The sequence below is a fragment of the Prosopis cineraria genome, unplaced genomic scaffold (genome assembly GCF_029017545.1).
Source record: "Prosopis cineraria cultivar Desert tree isolate PC_DT_omini unplaced genomic scaffold, ASM2901754v1 PC10, whole genome shotgun sequence".
NCBI classification, from domain to species: Eukaryota; Viridiplantae; Streptophyta; class Magnoliopsida; order Fabales; family Fabaceae; genus Prosopis; species Prosopis cineraria.
Genome location: NW_026555341.1, coordinates 6,364,961 through 6,383,354, shown reverse-complemented (window position 1 = coordinate 6,383,354; position 18,394 = coordinate 6,364,961). Strand labels below are relative to the sequence as shown.

At 34.0% G+C, this 18,394-nt stretch overlaps 2 protein-coding genes across 2 annotated transcripts; both read right to left on the bottom strand.

Annotated features, from left to right (window-relative positions):
- Positions 1-538: 538 nt before the first annotated feature.
- Positions 539-2,821, bottom strand: LOC129321598 (subtilisin-like protease 3). Its single transcript, XM_054967432.1, has one exon. It carries the CDS (start codon positions 2,819-2,821, stop codon positions 539-541), a length of 2,283 nt encoding a protein of 760 aa, XP_054823407.1.
- Positions 2,822-6,910: 4,089 nt separating this feature from the next.
- Positions 6,911-9,142, bottom strand: LOC129322023 (subtilisin-like protease 1). Its single transcript, XM_054968053.1, has one exon. It carries the CDS (start codon positions 9,140-9,142, stop codon positions 6,911-6,913), a length of 2,232 nt encoding a protein of 743 aa, XP_054824028.1.
- Positions 9,143-18,394: the final 9,252 nt, after the last annotated feature.

The window sequence follows — 18,394 nt, the reverse complement described above, 5'->3', positions numbered from 1 at the left end:
AACCTATTGAGCTGTCTTAATTTTATCAACCCTGTTTTCTTTATTTATCACAAACTCCAACTGAAAAAAAAAAGAATCAGAAATAGTATAAATTAATATATATATATATATATATATATATTGCTGTTTAGTGGCAACAAAAAAAGAAAGAAAATTTATATTTTTAGTGTAACATTCGAACCTTTTCTGAAAAATTATGACTCATCGGAGACTCATATTCTTCCTCGGTGCGCGCGCGCGTGTTAGAACTTATCGGTCATTAATTAGATAATTTGTCTTGAAACGGAGAAAAGGATAAAGGTCAAATTCAAATTCATCAGCTTATTGGTAATCACTAAATTTTACAAAATAAATGTCACTTGTTTAGATTTTTCTTGAACATTTCTAATTATTTGAAATTAAAAAGTTACAGTAGAAATTGACATCAAAGGTATATATAGACGCACGTATACTCCAAGCAGTAGATCGAGATGGATACTTTAATTTGTAGACACTTGATTCACGTGTCTTTATTTCTTCAGTATCATGTCTCAATTCTTCACTGGAAGACGACCGCTATGGGAATGCGAACAGCGTGTTTATCAGACACCCACGTGAGCGACCCCTGGGCAAACTCAAGATCATCATCATCTCTGGTTTTTTTAGCCAACGGAGTAAACTCGACTGAATACGTAACCTTCTGATTCACCCTTGTGAATATTATCTGACGAGGAGTTACGCTCATCACAACTCCCTCAGGCACGTCAAGTTCCAAATTGTAAACAGAGTTCCCAGGCCCAACATTAGTCACCGTTCTGGTGTAAGACTGTGAAGAAGGCCCCATTTGAATAGAAAATGAGGGATAATTTAACTGTGCTTCCGTTATGCTTTTAACCTCCAAGCACTCCACTTTCTTCTGCAAAATAATTCCAACTTGTCTGTCGGTGTAGCCCAATCCACATAAATATGAAACATAATCTTCCGGACGGATATCATAAACAAGACCCGGATCGCTTGCTTTGATCGGGTTCACATGTCCTGCTCCAGTTGCAAATACATTTGCAGGTACAAGCCTTTCGTCCAATACGGGTTTTCCTCCTAAGTTTACAGTTTCAGCAGTTGTCATGATTGCCGATTTAATGGCCGCAGGAGACCAATCTGGGTGGGAGCTTCTGAGCAGACCAGCAATGCCGCTGAGGTGAGGGCAAGACATCGAAGTACCCGAAATTATCATGAATGGTGGTGTATGGTTGTCCACAGACACAGGCCATGCAGCTAGGATGTTCAATCCTGGTCCTATAACATCTGGTTTAAGGATGCCGGGGCTTGCACTGTTTGGACCTCTCGAAGAAAATGAGGTAACCTCAGGAGCCAGTGGATTCCCAATTACTGTTCCATTGAATGAGATTGTTGCTGTTGGTGTCATGGCCGAGTTTATGTAATTTTTAATGGCCAACCCATCGACATAGCTCACGTGTACAGCAGGTAGAACGTGCACGTCAGCAATGGGATTAAACGCCTCCGCTTCACTGTTCATGAGAATCATGGCTGCTCCGCCGGCATCTTTAACTTCTTTCCCTTTGACAACTCTCGCAATGTCACCACCTTGCTCGCACAGCACTATTTTTCCCTTAACATCCACGTTCTGCAACGATTCAGGAGCACAAAACGCAGATGATTCGTTCCCGTTTGCACCAGCATATACAAGCGGCAATAAAGTTGACGGGAAGTCCTTTGGCTGGAACACAGATTGCCCCTCGTATTGTGAACCATTTCCAAGTTTTGCCATCGCTACCATTTTTCTGTCAATGGAGCTTGCACCAACGGTTAGGATCCATGGCGCCTCATTAGACAAAGAAGCGTCGTCAGGACCAGAGTTACCAGCTGAACAGGCTACAAAAACCCCTTGCTGAACTGCACTAAATGCACCTAGGGCTATTGAGTCGTGGAAGAAGGGAGACGAGAAACCACCGAGAGATAAAGAAAGCACATCAACACCATCCTCAACGGCTGTGTCCATTGCAGCTAGGATTGCACTTTCAGTACAACCATAAAACCCGCACACTTTATACATTGCCAAGTGCGCATTGGGGGCCATACCAACTGCTATGCCCTTAGCGTTGTCGAAAACACTTGCGTTCCCTACGAATCTTCCGGCGGTTGTGCTGGCTGTGTGAGTTCCATGACCCACTTGATCGAACGGTGGGTCTACGGGTAGGGTTGAGTTCTTGACGAAGTTTCTCGCCCCGATGAGCTTGTTATTACAAGTCCTCTGTCCGTTGAATTCGCAGAAGCCTTTCCATTTTGCAGGCGGAGGTGGCATTCCTTCGCCGGAGAAGGAAGGATGGGAGGGTTGTATGCCAGTGTCCACTACTCCGATGATGACGCCTTCACCGAACTTGGAATCTTTCCACAATCCGAGTCCTTGTTGCAACCCCAGGAAACTTGGGGTATGAGTCGTGTGTAAAGAATATGTCTCTTCGGGCTTTGTCGACAGAATCTCTTCCTTCTCTTGCAGAACTCTCGCTTCTTCTGCAGTCAACTTGACAGCAAATCCAGAAGCGACATTTTTGTATGAGAAAACCATGCGCTGCTGGTTCTGAGCTTGTGCCGTGGCGGGCAGTAATGAATGGTACCAGCTATGCAAGTCCTCGTTCCGAAGGGAAGCAACATCCTGAGGCTTTTTAACGTGAACGATGTAAGTCTTTAAGTTGCTTTTTAGTTCTCCGAGTTCTGGATTTTGAGTGGCTGAAGAAGTAGGACGCGCAAAAGGCATAAAAATGAGACCAAGAAGCAATGCGAGCTTCATCTTCGTTGACCTTCTTTGGCTGGTTTTCTCCATGCTCTAACTCACGTTATGTGTGTGTGAAGAGTACTGCGTCTATATATAAAGACAAGCCCCTCCGAACAAGAGCGACATTGGTTTTCACGATAGTGGATCTTTTGTCGGCAAAGAAGATGCGAAGCCGTTCTGAACAACGTCCAGCTTCTTCGTACCCTGTAGGCTTTAGGGAATATCAAAGTTAAGTAAAGTATTAATTACGCTTTTGCATTGTAATTCTCGCTCTATATACCATGACAGTGTAAAATATTAAAACTTCATACCGTTACTTGATGTCATATGCTGCAAAGTCCGGGCTATGCTAATTCATGGCACATAGAAATATGGTCTGTTTAAAACTATTTTTATTTAATTTTATTGTTATGAGAATTGATATTTTATAAAATTTATTTTAAAAATAAAAAAATGATGAAAATAAATATTTTTGTATTCTTTTTTTAGAACAATAATCACAAATCACTTAAAAGATGTTTTTATTTTTTTATTTTTTTAAATAATATTTTATTTTTTTATTCTCAAAAACACTTTTTGAAAATATGTTATTAAATATATTTTTTTATTTTTTTATTTTGAGAAATAAAAAATTATTTTCAGAATAAATTGCCAAACATGCCCGTTGTTTTTGAACCCTTGTTCACAGAAAATATTTTGAAATGAGAAAAGAAATTCTCTTATTGTTCAAAATACAGTACTGTGAATTAATAACAATAAATTAAACAATGAATACTTGTGGTCATAGATGTCAATCTATTGCTAATATTCCTGGGGCCCGGTTCTTACTAAAAATGAAAATAAAGTACGCAATAATACGCCACACCCCTTTGTAAGAAATAGAGCTTTCACTAACATAATGCTGGAATTGATATGCAATATAATTAGTTCCGCGATAATTGAGAAATGTGTTCAAAGACTTGTCAGTCTAGGACTCTCAACAGTGTACAGATGGTATATTAATATATATAACCTGATTTTAGGTGCTCGTTTCAGTTTTGATAGCTAATGAATTTGTAAATGTTAAGTTTTGATTTTTAGGGAAATATTTATGTTTTCTTGGGTACAAATTATAGTTAAGATGGCTATTTGAGCATTTGGACCCGCCACCTTGGGTCCTTGCGATGAATACAAAGGTTACAAGCGAGGCTAGTGCCTAGCATACACGTTGCATGAATGAGGGGGAAAAAAAACGAGTCACATTATTTCTAATTTAAGAATAACAATTTTTTTAAATTTTATATTATATAAAAACATTAAATTGGTATTTTATTTGTGTGTAATAGGAAAAAATGAGCCACGTTATTTTTAATCTAGTGTTATGACCATTGTTGTCAGACTCTCCGAGTTTATTATTCTTATGTTTCTAACTTATAAAATTGTGTCAACTCATTTATAAACTTAAAATAGATATAAACTCAATTAAACTTAAGAGTTGACCCTCCAAGCTTATCCGTATTTTATCAAGTTGAGCTAGTAAGTATATATTATATAGAACTTGGTCCATAAAAGCGGTAGAATCCAGTTTAAAGAAAAATAAAACTCAAAAAACAAAATCTAATATTAATAAAAAAAAGAAAACAAATGCCAAGATTAAATGCCCTATTTTGAAATATCTATGTTAAGTATGATAATCTATTAATGTAGATATATTTAATTTCAATGATTTATATTTAAAATATCTTTAAATTAACTTATGATCTCATTTTATATTTTAACTATTTAATTATATACTTTTAATAATTATATATTAATAAAGATAAACTCTATTAATAAATAATTAAACTCTCAAGTTTACTATCTGAATCTATATTTATGTCACACGTTTATTTAACTTTTGAGTTTGACAACCAGTGTTATGACTTTAGATTTTGAAACACTCGCACCTGGGGACATGGGATCTACAATGCTCATCCCTTCAAAACTTGTAACAATCCCTCAACTTTCCAATTTTTTTTCCTTTTTTTTATTATTGAACTCCATATAATAAAATGATTTAGTTTTATATTTTTTAAAGATCCTTTTTAAAGAAAATAAATAAACAATGCAAAATTTTAGGATATTTTTATTTTAAATATTATATATAAAATTATACCATTTTAACACTGTAAAATATTAAAATATCCCTCATTTGATATCAAATATAATAATAAAAAACAAAATAATTGGAAGGTTAGTAAAATACTCTCACTATCCTTCTATTTTGCTCTAATTACAAAGACCCCCGTTGTTATGAAAACATATAATTTAGTCCAATCTGTTAACCAAGTTAGGAATATTCTAAAAAGATTTTAAAAACTTATTTTTAAATTAAAATTTACATGAAAAAATTTTATTTATTAATTTAACCCTTACCCTAATAAATCCTAAATTATATTATTTTGGAAATTATATAATTTCATTGTTAAAAATATGTTTACAGATTTTAAATTTTATTTATTTATTTATATAATCTCTTGAACTTATATCATTGTGTTATGTGATGAACAAAAATATATGTTTCAAACATGTTTTTAGCAATTTTCAAAAACATGAATAAATAAGTTGCAATAAATTTGATGAAAAATAAAATTTTATAATATGATAAAAATACTAGATTTTATAATATAATAAAAATTTCAAAATTTATTTATTATATTTTTTAGTTGTATACACAAAGGTAGTTTTTTTTTGTTGGCAAATATAGATTTTTCGATAATTATATTAAAGTGAGGCATTTTGCTCAAATTAAAAGTTTAAAAGCCAAACTTAACAGTTAACCAATAGTTGAATGGATAGAAATATAATCTCAGATATATAAGAGATGTTTATGTAACATATATTTTAATTTTAAGAAAGGTTTGTATGGGTTTTCAAAATAGAAGAGAGCCTTATGTAATTAAGGTATAATAAAAGGGTATACAGTGTATTTCACTCGAATAAATATTGGAGAGATGAGGCATTAAAGGCTCGCACAGTTGTATAATTAGTAACTAGCGATTGATATTGGGAGGAAAAAAAAAGACAGAATTTTAGTCAAAATACTAATTATTATTAGTTTTACTATTAGTATGTTTATCTGTTGTGTTCACTTGTAAGGGTCTGCAACATAAAGGAGATCGAGAGAGAAAATTTGGGCTGAAATCAATTTTTAAGGGTTGCAGGGAATGAAGGAGGAGGAGATCGAAGTTTCTCACGAGTATGTGCTTATGGAATACCTCCTCTAACTTTATATATATAAAATGAGAGACATAGAGGAGGAAAAATATATCTTGAGTCATTAATTCACACGTAAGTATGCGAAAATAAAATTACACCAGTCGAACTTTATTTGAGTATACAGCAAACGTACTCAGAGAGAAGAAAAACTTGTAAGGAGAAAAATGAGATGAATGAATATCGAGAGCGTTCTGTTTCTTTCTTCACGTAGAGAACCAAAATCTCAACTGACTGAAATCACACTATAACCACCTTTTATGGGAATGTGTGACAGTTTTTCTAATTACCTATGTTTCAAATTCAAAGGTTGGAGAATATTATACTTTAAGGTCATGAGTGAATTGCATTTTGAACTCAAATATTTTTTATAATTCTCATAAGAACCTCATTCTTCAATTTAAACTTTTATATAGGCCTGATCCACCAAGGGTGGATAACCCAACATAAAAAGTTTTTATTTTTAAATATAAGGTATTGTCTACATATTTATTAATAAAATAGATCATTATACTGTTATTATATTAAAAAAACATAAATTTATTTTTAAAAAAGAGATTCATTTATTATTTATAATAATTAAAGATAAAATTAAAACATTACTGTTTTTTCAACCATATAATCACCTTTTATTTTGCATCATTCTACTAAATATCTTGTATGTATAAAGATGGAGGGAGAAGGATTGGTGGTTTGAGAAGAGGCTGAAAAGAAAACAACTCAATTAAAAGTCAATAACTCGTGATGATCATTAGCCATATGACTGAAACAAATTGAATGCAAGTGAACTAGATAACATTAAAAGTAGACATATTTATCGCACAGATGCGAGCGGCCCCTGGAATGAATGTATGAAGTCATTTGACTCCTTTATTTCGACCGTAAGGAGTTGTAATGCGACGCTCATGTGAAAATGACAGATATGGGGATTCTAACAGTGTGTTGTCGAGATACCCAAGAAAGAGAACCCTGAGCGAAGGAATGATTGCCTCTGTTTTGTTCGATATGTGGGATAAACTCAACCGAGAAAGTAGCCTTCTGGTATTCCTCTGAGAAGGCTATCTGAGTAGGGTTTACACTCATACCTAACGCCAGAGGCACCTCAAGTTGCAGAGAGTAAGTTGAATTGGCGGGTCCAACATTGGTCACTGTCCTAGTGTAGTACTGTGAAGTAGACCCCATCAGAATAGAAAACGAAGGATAGTTGAGCTGTGCTTCCGGTATGCCCTTAACCTTTGAGCATCTCACTTTCTTTTGCACAATCAAGGTAATTTGTCTGTCAGTGTAACCCAGACCACATAAATAAGGAATGTAATCATCGGGATGGATATCATAGACAAGGCCCGGATCACTTGCTTTATTAGGATTAACATGTCCGGCACCGGTGGCGAAGATATCAGCAGGAAGAAGCCTTTCATCCAGTATTGGCTCACCAGCGAGATTTACGGTATTCGCTGTGGTCATGATTGCCGACTTTATAGCCGCAGGAGACCATTCGGGGTGAGCTCTTTTGAGCAGAGCAGCAATGCCACTGAGGTGAGGGCAAGACATCGAGGTACCCGAAACAACGTTGTATGCAGGTATTTTGTTGTCTACCGAAACACCCCATGCTGCTAGAATGTTCACACCAGGACCAATTATGTCAGGTTTAAGAATCCCAATGCTCGCTTGACTTGGACCTCTCGATGAAAATGAAACTACTGCTGGAGTGAGTGAATCCCCAATGATAGTTCCTTTGAATAAGATTGTTGCTGTTGGTGTGTTGGTTGAATTGATGTAATTCTTGATTGCTAACCCAGCAGCATAACTCACATGAACTGCAGGAAGAACGTGAGCATCAGAGAAAGTGCTGAAACCAGAGGGCTGCTGGTTTATAACAATCATGGCGGCTCCACCAGCATCCTTCACTGTTTGCCCTTTTGTAATTCTGGAAATTAGTCCGCCAAGTTCACACAGAACAACCTTTCCCTTAACATCCACATTACTCAAGGAACCTGGTGCGCAGAAAGTAGAGGATCGGTTTCCGCTAGAACCCGCATACACAAGAGGCAATAGTTGAGAAGAGAAGTTTTTTGGTTGGAATAGCGTTTGCCCATCATATTCTGCTCCGTTTCCGAGCCTTGCAGTAGCTTTGATGGTTCTGTCAATGGTGCTTGCACCTACGGTGAGAATCCATGGGGCCTCATTGGAGAGAGTAGCGTACTCAGGGCCAGAGTTTGCAGCTGAGCAACTGACGAAAATGCCCTTTTGAACCGCAGTGAACGCACCTAATGCAATGGGGTCGTCGAAGAAGGGAAGAGAACCCAAACCAAGTGACAGAGAGAGCACGTCCACGCCGTCCTCGATGGCAATGTCCATTGCAGCTAACATTGCGCTTTCGGTACATCCCACTGTGTTGTCGCAAACTTTGTACATTGCTACGTGAGCTTTAGGTGCCATGCCAGCGGCGGTGCCCAGAGCATTGCCAAAAACGCCAGCGTCCTCCACGAAGTTTCCAGCGGCTTCGCCGGCTGTGTGGGTACCATGTAAGAAATCTTCAAATGGAGGTTCTTGTTTTGCGGTTCTCACTAAATTCCTTGCGCCGATAAGCTTGTTGTTACAAGTCCTCTGTCCAGTGAATTCACAGAAGCCTTTCCATGTGGGAGGAGGTGGCGGCATTCCTTCGTCGGAGAAGGAAGGATGGAATGGGTATATTCCAGTGTCGATGACCCCAATTATGACGCCCTCACCAAAGTTGGACTCTTTCCACAGTCCTGATCCCTTTCTCAACCCCAAGAAGCTTGGCGTGTGAGTGGTGTGTAAAGAAAGGGTCCTTTCGGGACGAGCCGACACGATTTCGTCCTTCTCTTGCAGAGCCTTGGCTTCTTCCTCTGTTAATCTAACAGCAAATCCTGACACAACATTTCGATAGGAGAAAACCATGCGATCCTTGAACGAGGTTTCGGCAGTACTAGTTGGCATGAACGATTGGTACCAGTTATGCAACTCTTCAGATTGAAGAGAAGCGATACCATCGGGCTTCGTGACATGAACGATGTAGGTTTGAAGCTTGCCCTGCTCTTCGCTTTCAGCCATTGAAGCTGGAAAGACGCAGAGCATGCAAAGGAGACAAATAAGCAATACAAGCCTCGTCATCGCGACAATGTCCCTGAAGAGAAAGGACTGAACTTGGATGCTTGAGTCGGCATGCCTTGCCATGCAGGAATATATATAGCGCAAAACAGACAGGCCCAGATCCACTGATGCTGATGAATTTTGTGCAGGTAGGTCCCATGCATTCTAGCACTCCCATAAAATGTTCTGATCGTCCCTTTCTATCTCTCTGGATTTCGAGTGTCGACTGACAACGGACCGGCGTTGTCCACAGTGCTCCTCGCGACAGGGACTTGCTGCATGCGGGCCTAGGACGGCTTTTTCTTGTTGATAGTTATTTATTGATTAGTTATTATAAAAAAAAAAAAAAGTGCATGCGCAACATAATGCTAAGGTGATTAAAGTTTAAATATTAATCTACTCGCATGGAAATGCCCGCTTGACGTGCCTTCGTGCCATAGGTCGATGGCTAGTTAGAATCATTGCGATATGTTCAAACCATCATATACGTCCGTCTATTATGGCAATGCATTATCTATGGTTCCTAATTTTTTAACCAGGAAAAAAAAAAATTATCGCCCCTTACGGATACAAATGCTTTTCATTCAATGCAAGAGTTTAGAGATAAGACAAAGAATTATCACATCATATTGCATTAAATCAAATTACTTATGTATATAAAGAGTAAGACTTAAAAAAGAGAGAATTTCTTTTTTGGTCAAAGGAGGAAAAAACAGAGAGAGAGAGAGAGAGAGAGAGAGAGAGTTGAAAGGGAGGGAGCAATAAATAATCAAAGCTTCGATGGCCTCGAATGGACCTGATAATGGTCTGGGCCTATCGAAATTGCAAAACATGGGCCTAGATTTCCAAAACATGCTATCTGTTTCGTTGCGGATCGAGGCAATAATGACGGGTCCAATGAATATGGGCCGTCGGAAATCAAGCAACAAAATCATCATTTTTATTTTGGAATGAATACTGAATCTTAATCATGAAATTACATTCACTACTTTTACACAATAAGCCGGGGTTAATCAAAGATAATATAACCAAATCATTATATGTCCAAGTAGCCAGAAAACAGGCACGGGAGTTGGTTTCCTTAAACATAAAGTTTAAGCAAATATTCCAATCTCAATAGAAAAACATTATATCCTAATTAATAACATTTCTAAAAAGATGATGAGTGATGTCATTTCTGATGGTAAGATTTATCACCTTCGAATAATCCGTGTAGATTTGAGCATTTCCAAAATTCCTCTCACAGCATAAAGTAGGCCAAAGATGATACCAATCATTTCAGTGATAGCAGGAGGATAGTTATTAATATTAGTGATAAAACCACATACCCAATCAACACTATTGTATCTCACTACTCCAAACTCACCAACACTTTCTTTGTAGGAACCACCGACATCAAGTCTCACTTCATTGCAGTTTGGTCTTACCCGATGTCATCATTTTTGTAAAACATGAACTGAGCCTTCTTTTTGTTTAATGAAAAGTCATCATTGTGATTTACAATGTCTGAGTACATGTTTGAATTAAAAAATTTGCAACTGAGGCTAGAAATCAATTGAGACTGAAAGAAAAGTCTATGATTGTAATATGCTTTATGTTTGAATACATTTTTTTAAAAGGTCTTAGATAATTTTATTTGAATAATTTGATTGAAAAACCAGTTAAGATGTCTAATGATAGAAATCGACATGAGTAATACCCATAATATAGTCAGCCATGGGCACCCAATATCTTAAAGTAACAAAAAAGGTAAAAATACCTATAAAATTATATGAATGGGTGCAAAAGTAACCAGATCATTAAATTTGACTTAACACCGTTAAATTTGACTATTAAATACTGACTGTATATATCATGTGTCAGTCTTTACTGATGTGGACTAAAAAATAGAGCAAAAATGTCCATGAAGTTATCGACCAGGAGCAAAAATACCCATAACATTGCTAGAGTTGGTGCAAAAGTGACCACTCATCCAATTCTTTAAATATTGAACGTTTAGCTGACACCTAAGTAAAAGTTAACTATTTTTTTTCCACTAATATAGATAAAAAAATATTTTTAAATGAAATTCTTTGAAAGTGAATCGGTTATTGTATAAATATCATGTAAGAAAATGTCATTTTGACTAAATATCAAATTAAATTACTTGTTTCTTTGCAGTAAGGGCAAAAATCATTTAAAATTTTTGAATCTATCGTGAATGCAATTGCTTAAGGTTGTGATAATGTTCTTAAGTTAGATGTGCTTAGTCTCGATCTTTGATTTTGAACAACCTATCTCACTATGTTAAATCTCAGGTTTTACAAACAAGAAAAATGAGTGGAGAGGAAGAAAGGAAGGGAGTGAGATACGTGATGATAAAAAGAAATCATATGTCATTAATTTTGACAGATTGATTACTATTGCACCTACTAAAGTAACATTATAGGTACTTATACACTGATAGATCAACATCCATCAAAATTCATCTTGAAATATTTTTTGTCTACATCAGCAAAAAATAGTCAACTTCTGTTTAGGTGTCAGCTAAACGGTCAACATTTAAAGGATTAGATAGATTGGTCATTTTTGCACCAACTCTGATAACGTTATAGGTATTTTTGCTCTTGATCGATAACTTCATGGGTATTTTTGCCTCTTTTTTAGTCCACGTCAATAAAAATTGACACATGACATGCACAATCAGTATTTAATGGTCAAAGTTAATGGTCTGGTTACTTTTATACCCATCTATATAACGTTATGGGTATTTTTATCCTTTCTGTTACTTTAGGATACTGGGTGCCTATGACTGATTACATTGTGGGTATTTTTGCCTCTTTACCCGTTGTTATATATATTGATTGATTTGATATCTTTAGGAAAAATTGTTAAACTTGTAATTATATATTTTTTTTAAAAAAAGTAGATTATAAATCTAAAATATATTGATAAGTAAAAAAATATTATTTTTAAAAAAGGTATTATTAAATGATAAAATAAAAAATATTCAATTATAAAATGCTAAAATAAATATTTCATTAGCTTGTTTTTATTGGAGAGAGGATAAATGACATGGTGCAATAGATGCAACTAATTTCCTGTGCTTTAAATTAATTAGATATAAAGTTTCCCTTATTACTATTATTAATAAATAAAATCAAATAAAAATTTTCAAGTGTATGCCTGAAACAATTTCATACATATAAAAATATTTAGTTATATTAATCCATCTAAATAATAAAAGTATTCCAGGCAACCCACTGCGTACGCACAACTCCAAACAGTAAACTCTATTCATCAACTCTATGAACAGTAAATGGCTTCAGCTATAGTATCGGCTTCAGGCCATTAACGCATGGCTCAAGGGAAGGTTTAATTGATGAAAATTATAAACCCAAATTTCCAGATGTCTTCTGCAGGCTAACACCATTATATATCGGGTAATGACTTAACACTTCCTTTCAAGACAACTGGAGCTATACTACTCTTCAAGCATCAGTCCCTTAATATTCATTCTCTTAGCTGGTCTATCTATGGCTTTGATTTCTTTGCCTTATCAGAGATTCCCTGCTCATGAAGAAGTACAGACCGATCATTTTAATTGTCTGTTATGTTTCTTCATCTTTATCTTCAGTCCTCTCCATGAGCTCAATGAGCAGAAGGAATAATTGAGCTCAACAACAGCGACCTAGAACAAATGAAGATGAGATTAGTGGTGCTTATTATTTTTAAAGCATCGACTCCTTACAAACCCACAAGCACAGTGGTGAAGAAGAAGAAGAATAACAACTGAACTAACACCACATGGAGCAAAAACGCGTTCTAAGGCTTATTTTATTTTCTTTTTCTTTCTCTTTTAACTTTTTTTAAGGCTTAATCATTATTTATTTATCCTATTTTTTCTTCTTCAATTTTCTTCTTTTTATTTGTGTGGTAGCTGCTATAGGGGAAGGAGCTAGAACATGGATTTCAAAAGTTAAAGAGTTGAAGATCCTTTTTTAAATGCTCAGTATTCCTATACACTACCTTGGATGGCTCCCAAGCTGTTGAATGGCAGTAGCAATAAAGTCTCAGAAAAGGTAAAATATTAAGTTATATCTCATATAATTCAACTATATATGGCTCTGCCTCTAGATGTTAGAATTTTGTCTATCTCTCAAATCTCAACTATTTCAAATTCATTCTTAATCCTTTATTTGTTATTATCGATAGGGTGCCTATACATTGCTATCATTATTTTCCAATTATACCATATGTCTTCTTGTTGCAGTAATGTCAATAAGGCAGACTTATATTTGAAATATTTTAATTTAATTGCAATCAATCCATTTCAAAGACTTCAGTATAATTTTTTTATAGCTTTTGTCTCATGTTCTGATTCATTTCTTATTGCAGCAATGACGATATGGCAAATTTAGACATGAAATATTTTAATTTAATTGCAACTAATACATTTCAAAGACTATAGTATAATTTTTCTATAGCTTTTGTCTTGTGTTCTGATTCATCTATGGATAATCTTAATCACCAAGACCTAGTGAGCATTATTCTTTTTTTAGTCTTAAACCCTCATCTATTTTTCAATGGCTTGCATTTTATAATGGCCAAAATAATTTTTTTGCTTTCATCTGCATTATCTTTAAATTATTAGAATATTTTGAACAGTTGATATTGATTTATCATAACAATTGAAGTTAAAATCTTCTTAGATATCTTTTTAGTTGTCTGTTAGGTAACAACAGAATCATTGTAAGAGGGGATGATCTGTTTGATCAAAGCTCTTTTCCTGCATTTGTATGACAAGTTATTTAAATAGCTTTTGCCTTTTTTCCTCACCATTTGGTTCTATCACATCTGACTGGAAATAATCCATTCTTCCCATGTGATTTATAACCATTAGTTTGAAAATTAGCCTGTTACTAACTACCTTCTACAAAGAAAACATAATATTTGGTTTAATCTTCTTTTATTTTATTTTTATTTCTCTTTTTTCTTCCTTTTTTTGGTTATTCATCAATTATTTATCCTGCTTTTTTCTTTTTCAATTTTCTTTTTTTGTTGACATGACCCATTTTTCCATAACCTATTTTGTAATTTAGATGTGAAGAATTAGGTGAATCATGAGGACTTGTTAGTGAATGGGTCATGAATGAGGAGTGTTAATAATATAATGTGAGATTGCCAATTTAACTTTATGGTGAATGATCAAGAAATAATGAAATAAAATGATGTAAGACTGGCATTAAGTGAATATGATCCCTTGATGCATCAGTCAAAAAGGGGCACGATGAATGGTTAATGTGTTACTTCTTTTGCTTTGGAGCTCTTATAGTAGACTTACTATCACGTAGCATTTTAAAGTCATGGGACATTGTGAAAACATATCTTAAAAAGCACTGCTTTGTGATTTTGTTATCTATAGATTATGAACAATCTTTTGATTGACTGATATAATTCTACAAGATTAGCTTTTCACTTATGGCTACTCAATGTATTAATAAAGGTTTCATATTTATTAAGTATGATGGGACATGATTAGTAGGAGATGGGTATAAAAGGACACTTCGAGCATTATACATTGAACTATGAAATGTGCTTGCTATTTTTTATCAATCCTCATATCATATATAATCTAATGGAATATAAGATATTAAGGTTTTATACTTTATCTATCAGTTATTTTTTATTACACATTAATATTTTGCTTTTGGCTCCTAAAAATCTGTTACTGTGTCTATTACTTACTTTCACTGACATTCCCACTGCACACATCATCACAATAGTACTTTCCTTTTGATATGTGACTAATTCATTATTAATAGTTTAAATTTGAATTTCAAATTGAGTGGCCACCATGCATCATCAGAATCTTGTCTTCACCCTCAAATGTCACAGCTCTATTTTATTAGCTTTGTTTGAATTGTCTTTGTCCTTTCTTCTCTTCATTTTTTTATTCTAATTTCTAATTTTTTTTGTCAGTTTAACACTTGATTTACTGTATAGAGCATTAGATGGTTTCCTATAAATGATTTCTCTCCCTTTCAGGTTGAGATTAGTGCTGGATATCTTCGGATACTGACAATTGGTTTGGCATTATTATTCTTTGATGTTTTTTTTATATGATCTAGATGTGGCCAAAGAGTTTAGTCATATTCATTTAGCTTGTGTCAATTTTAACTTACTTTTGTCATGTTGCATGTAATATATTTACTTTTGGGGAAAATCATGTTGCTAATAATATATTCACTTATGCGTCTTCATGTCTTGCTAGATTGAAGGTCTGAGAATTCTCTTCTTGAATTTCAGAGTCTAAGGATGAGAAAAGAATTCTGGAGGCACTGTATTTGGCCATATCTTTATTTTGATAGGGATAATATCTACTAATATATGTGTGTGTTTTTTATTTTGGTTGACTTGAATTCCTGATGAAGTATGAGTACTGTAGATATGTTATAATGGTCATTGTCTCTGACTCATAATAATGCTTGATTAATCATTTTAGCTCAAATTTTTTTTACTGACAACTGAATTCTTAATTTCATGTTCTTAACAAAGTTGTTTTCATGCCTTCTCACTTTTGTTTCATTTTTTTGATTATTATTGATTAACAATGTAAAACTATTTTAATCAAAGAATGAATATGTGAATTACCTTACTGTGGAAGATGGTCATTTGTGGATTCTTTGAATTATTTGTTTAAATTTATTATCAGGTTTTAATTTAGAATCAACATTTAAGCTTGGGATAGTAATCTTTTTGACTATGTTGAAATTTTTTTGTAAAATGATTTTATCAACACTTAAGATGGTAGGAGAGCATGAATTTTTCATTTCATTTGATATAGCTTGAAACTAAGATCCTTAATGAAATCTAAGAGAATTTTCAACATTAAATGCCACAACATATAGCAATCTATAACATTTACTGAAGGCCCAGTCTCAGTTTATGGTTAAAGAGATCTTTCTTCATTGAACAATGTGATAGGAAAATCCATTCTTACCGATCATAGACCTGTAACTTAGGTGTCAACTTTTTACAAATTGATTCTTAGATCTGAGATGTTCTATTTTTATCTAAAGGTGATACGACCGAGATTTCTAAAGCTGCATTGCTTCTACGATGGCCTTTAGTTGAGAAAATTAATTGCCTTTGGAGATTTCTTTTATCCAGTGTACATTAGTTTTGCATGTTGTATTTTTTCCCATGTTTCTAGGGGATTTCCAGTGGATTCTCTCCATTGTTTCAATTGATTGTACTTGCTTCTACCTATTGACTATTTAAAAAATATCAATTTGTGTGCATGCTACTTTACCTATGTTAATATCTATTACAATTGAACAAGACGTTGGATTCTCTCTCTACTCTACCGTTTCAATTGGTTGTACTCACATGTGTGTGTGCTCCTTTTGCTATTTCAATTGAGCAATATGACGAGGCTTTATTTTTTTTCCTCTTAAAGAAATAGTTCTTCAGCCTCGATATAAGCACTGTTAAAGTGAGGTACTCTCTTGTGTTTGTGCAACTTAGAATTGAGATCATGTTCCATTTTTCTTTTTAAACAGCATTCTTCAAGTTGAGTAATTGTAATCTACTAGAAGGATTGGTATTAATACCACTAGAGAAATTATTCAAGACAGGGTTTTGCGGAATATGATCAAGAGTTGCTCTCCTTTGTCTTAACTGGTCACATTTTACAGCTCATGTTACAGCATATTCATGGGATAGCCATGACAATTCAAGCTACTTCAAATAGAATAGAAAAAGTAAAGGGATGCATTACTTTCACTAATGACCAGTAAGTAATAAACCTAAAAAATAAGTTCTCAAATTAGTTACATGAACACATCCACTTGACATGGCAGCACAAAAAGCAACTATTTCTTGGATGGTTTTGCCTAGAATGATGGTATACAAAAATATAAATTCAAGTGCATAATTGTTTAGGGAAAATAAAACTAAACTTCAAACCCATGGGTAGTTTGTGGTAAAAAAATTGAAAGAACAATTATACGTGATTCATTTCTAGAACTTGAGAGTCAATTTTAGGTTTCCTTTTATCATTATTTGAATTTTTTTTTGTATATAATATTTGAATTGAAATCATATATGCTTTCAGCTAATGATATATAGCACGATGGCTATAATCGACTAAAGTTAGCTCAATCATAAACTTAGTTGTTATAAATTACAGCTAAGTAATCATAAATGACAATAGCTTTTGTCAAACAATATTTCATTTTCCTCTTGATTACGTGCCAGGTATTATGGTTATAGTTATTAAAATTATATTATCATTACTTAAATTTACATCTCTTTAATTACTCAACTTGTGCAATGCACAGGCCTCTAGCTAGTTTTACAAACATCTATATATTTGTATGTTTGCACAAGTATATAGTAAATGTGACTTACATATTAAATGTGGCAAGGGTGTTTACTCTATTACTACATTCCAATGCATACAATTTTTTTTTTATCATTTGATTTGCTTTAAATTGTTCATCAATTTGAGAATTAACAGATTTTTACATATAAAAAAAATCCAATGAATTAATTGCGAATTAAAGAAGAGAAAAAGGCATGTGGCGTATCAATTTGAAAAACGGAAGGACCAAAAAAAAAAAAAAAGTTGCGGCAGAGACGCAAAGGACTAAATGGAGGAAGACATGTGGCATGTATCAACATGAAAATTGAAAGATGGACGTGAAATAAATAAGGAAAGTAACTTGGAAAAGGTCACAAAGGGAAGATAATAGCTCATCGATCACCAGACTCAATTCTCGATATAAGAGCTATCTCAACTGGCTTCGCTCAGAACACTCATTTTTTCTTAGCACTCGTTCGGTTTTCTAATTTATGTTGATCCGAACAAGATCTTATGAGTTTTTAATAACTCAGGCTCAGGTCACCCCAATCTAAGGTGAGATGTTAACTAAACATGGTGTAAAATACTATGTTTTGAAAGGATGATAAATCTCTTAACGTGTGGCTGACATCTTTTTGTATTTCTCTTTTACACGATTGCAATATATATATATATATATATATATTATGTATTATGTAGAGGATCTGTAATCTAACCACAAACAAGGCCTAAAATCTATATATTATAAAGTAGAACTAGATATCATGATAGTATTTTAACATACTTTTTAATTATGCATGTTCTAATTTAGTTTTAAAATTTTAAATTTTAATAACAAAGCACAATGGTCATAAATTTTGTTTATAAAATGTGTCATTTATGTTTTTAATTTACACAAAATGCACAATGGTCATAAATTTTGTTTA

Excerpts from the sequence above, each read along its gene's own strand:
- LOC129322023 (XM_054968053.1), bottom strand. The coding sequence starts at position 9,142 with ATGACGAGGCTTGTATTGCTTATTTGTCTCCTTTGCATGCTCTGCGTC.
- LOC129321598 (XM_054967432.1), bottom strand. The coding sequence starts at position 2,821 with ATGGAGAAAACCAGCCAAAGAAGGTCAACGAAGATGAAGCTCGCATTG.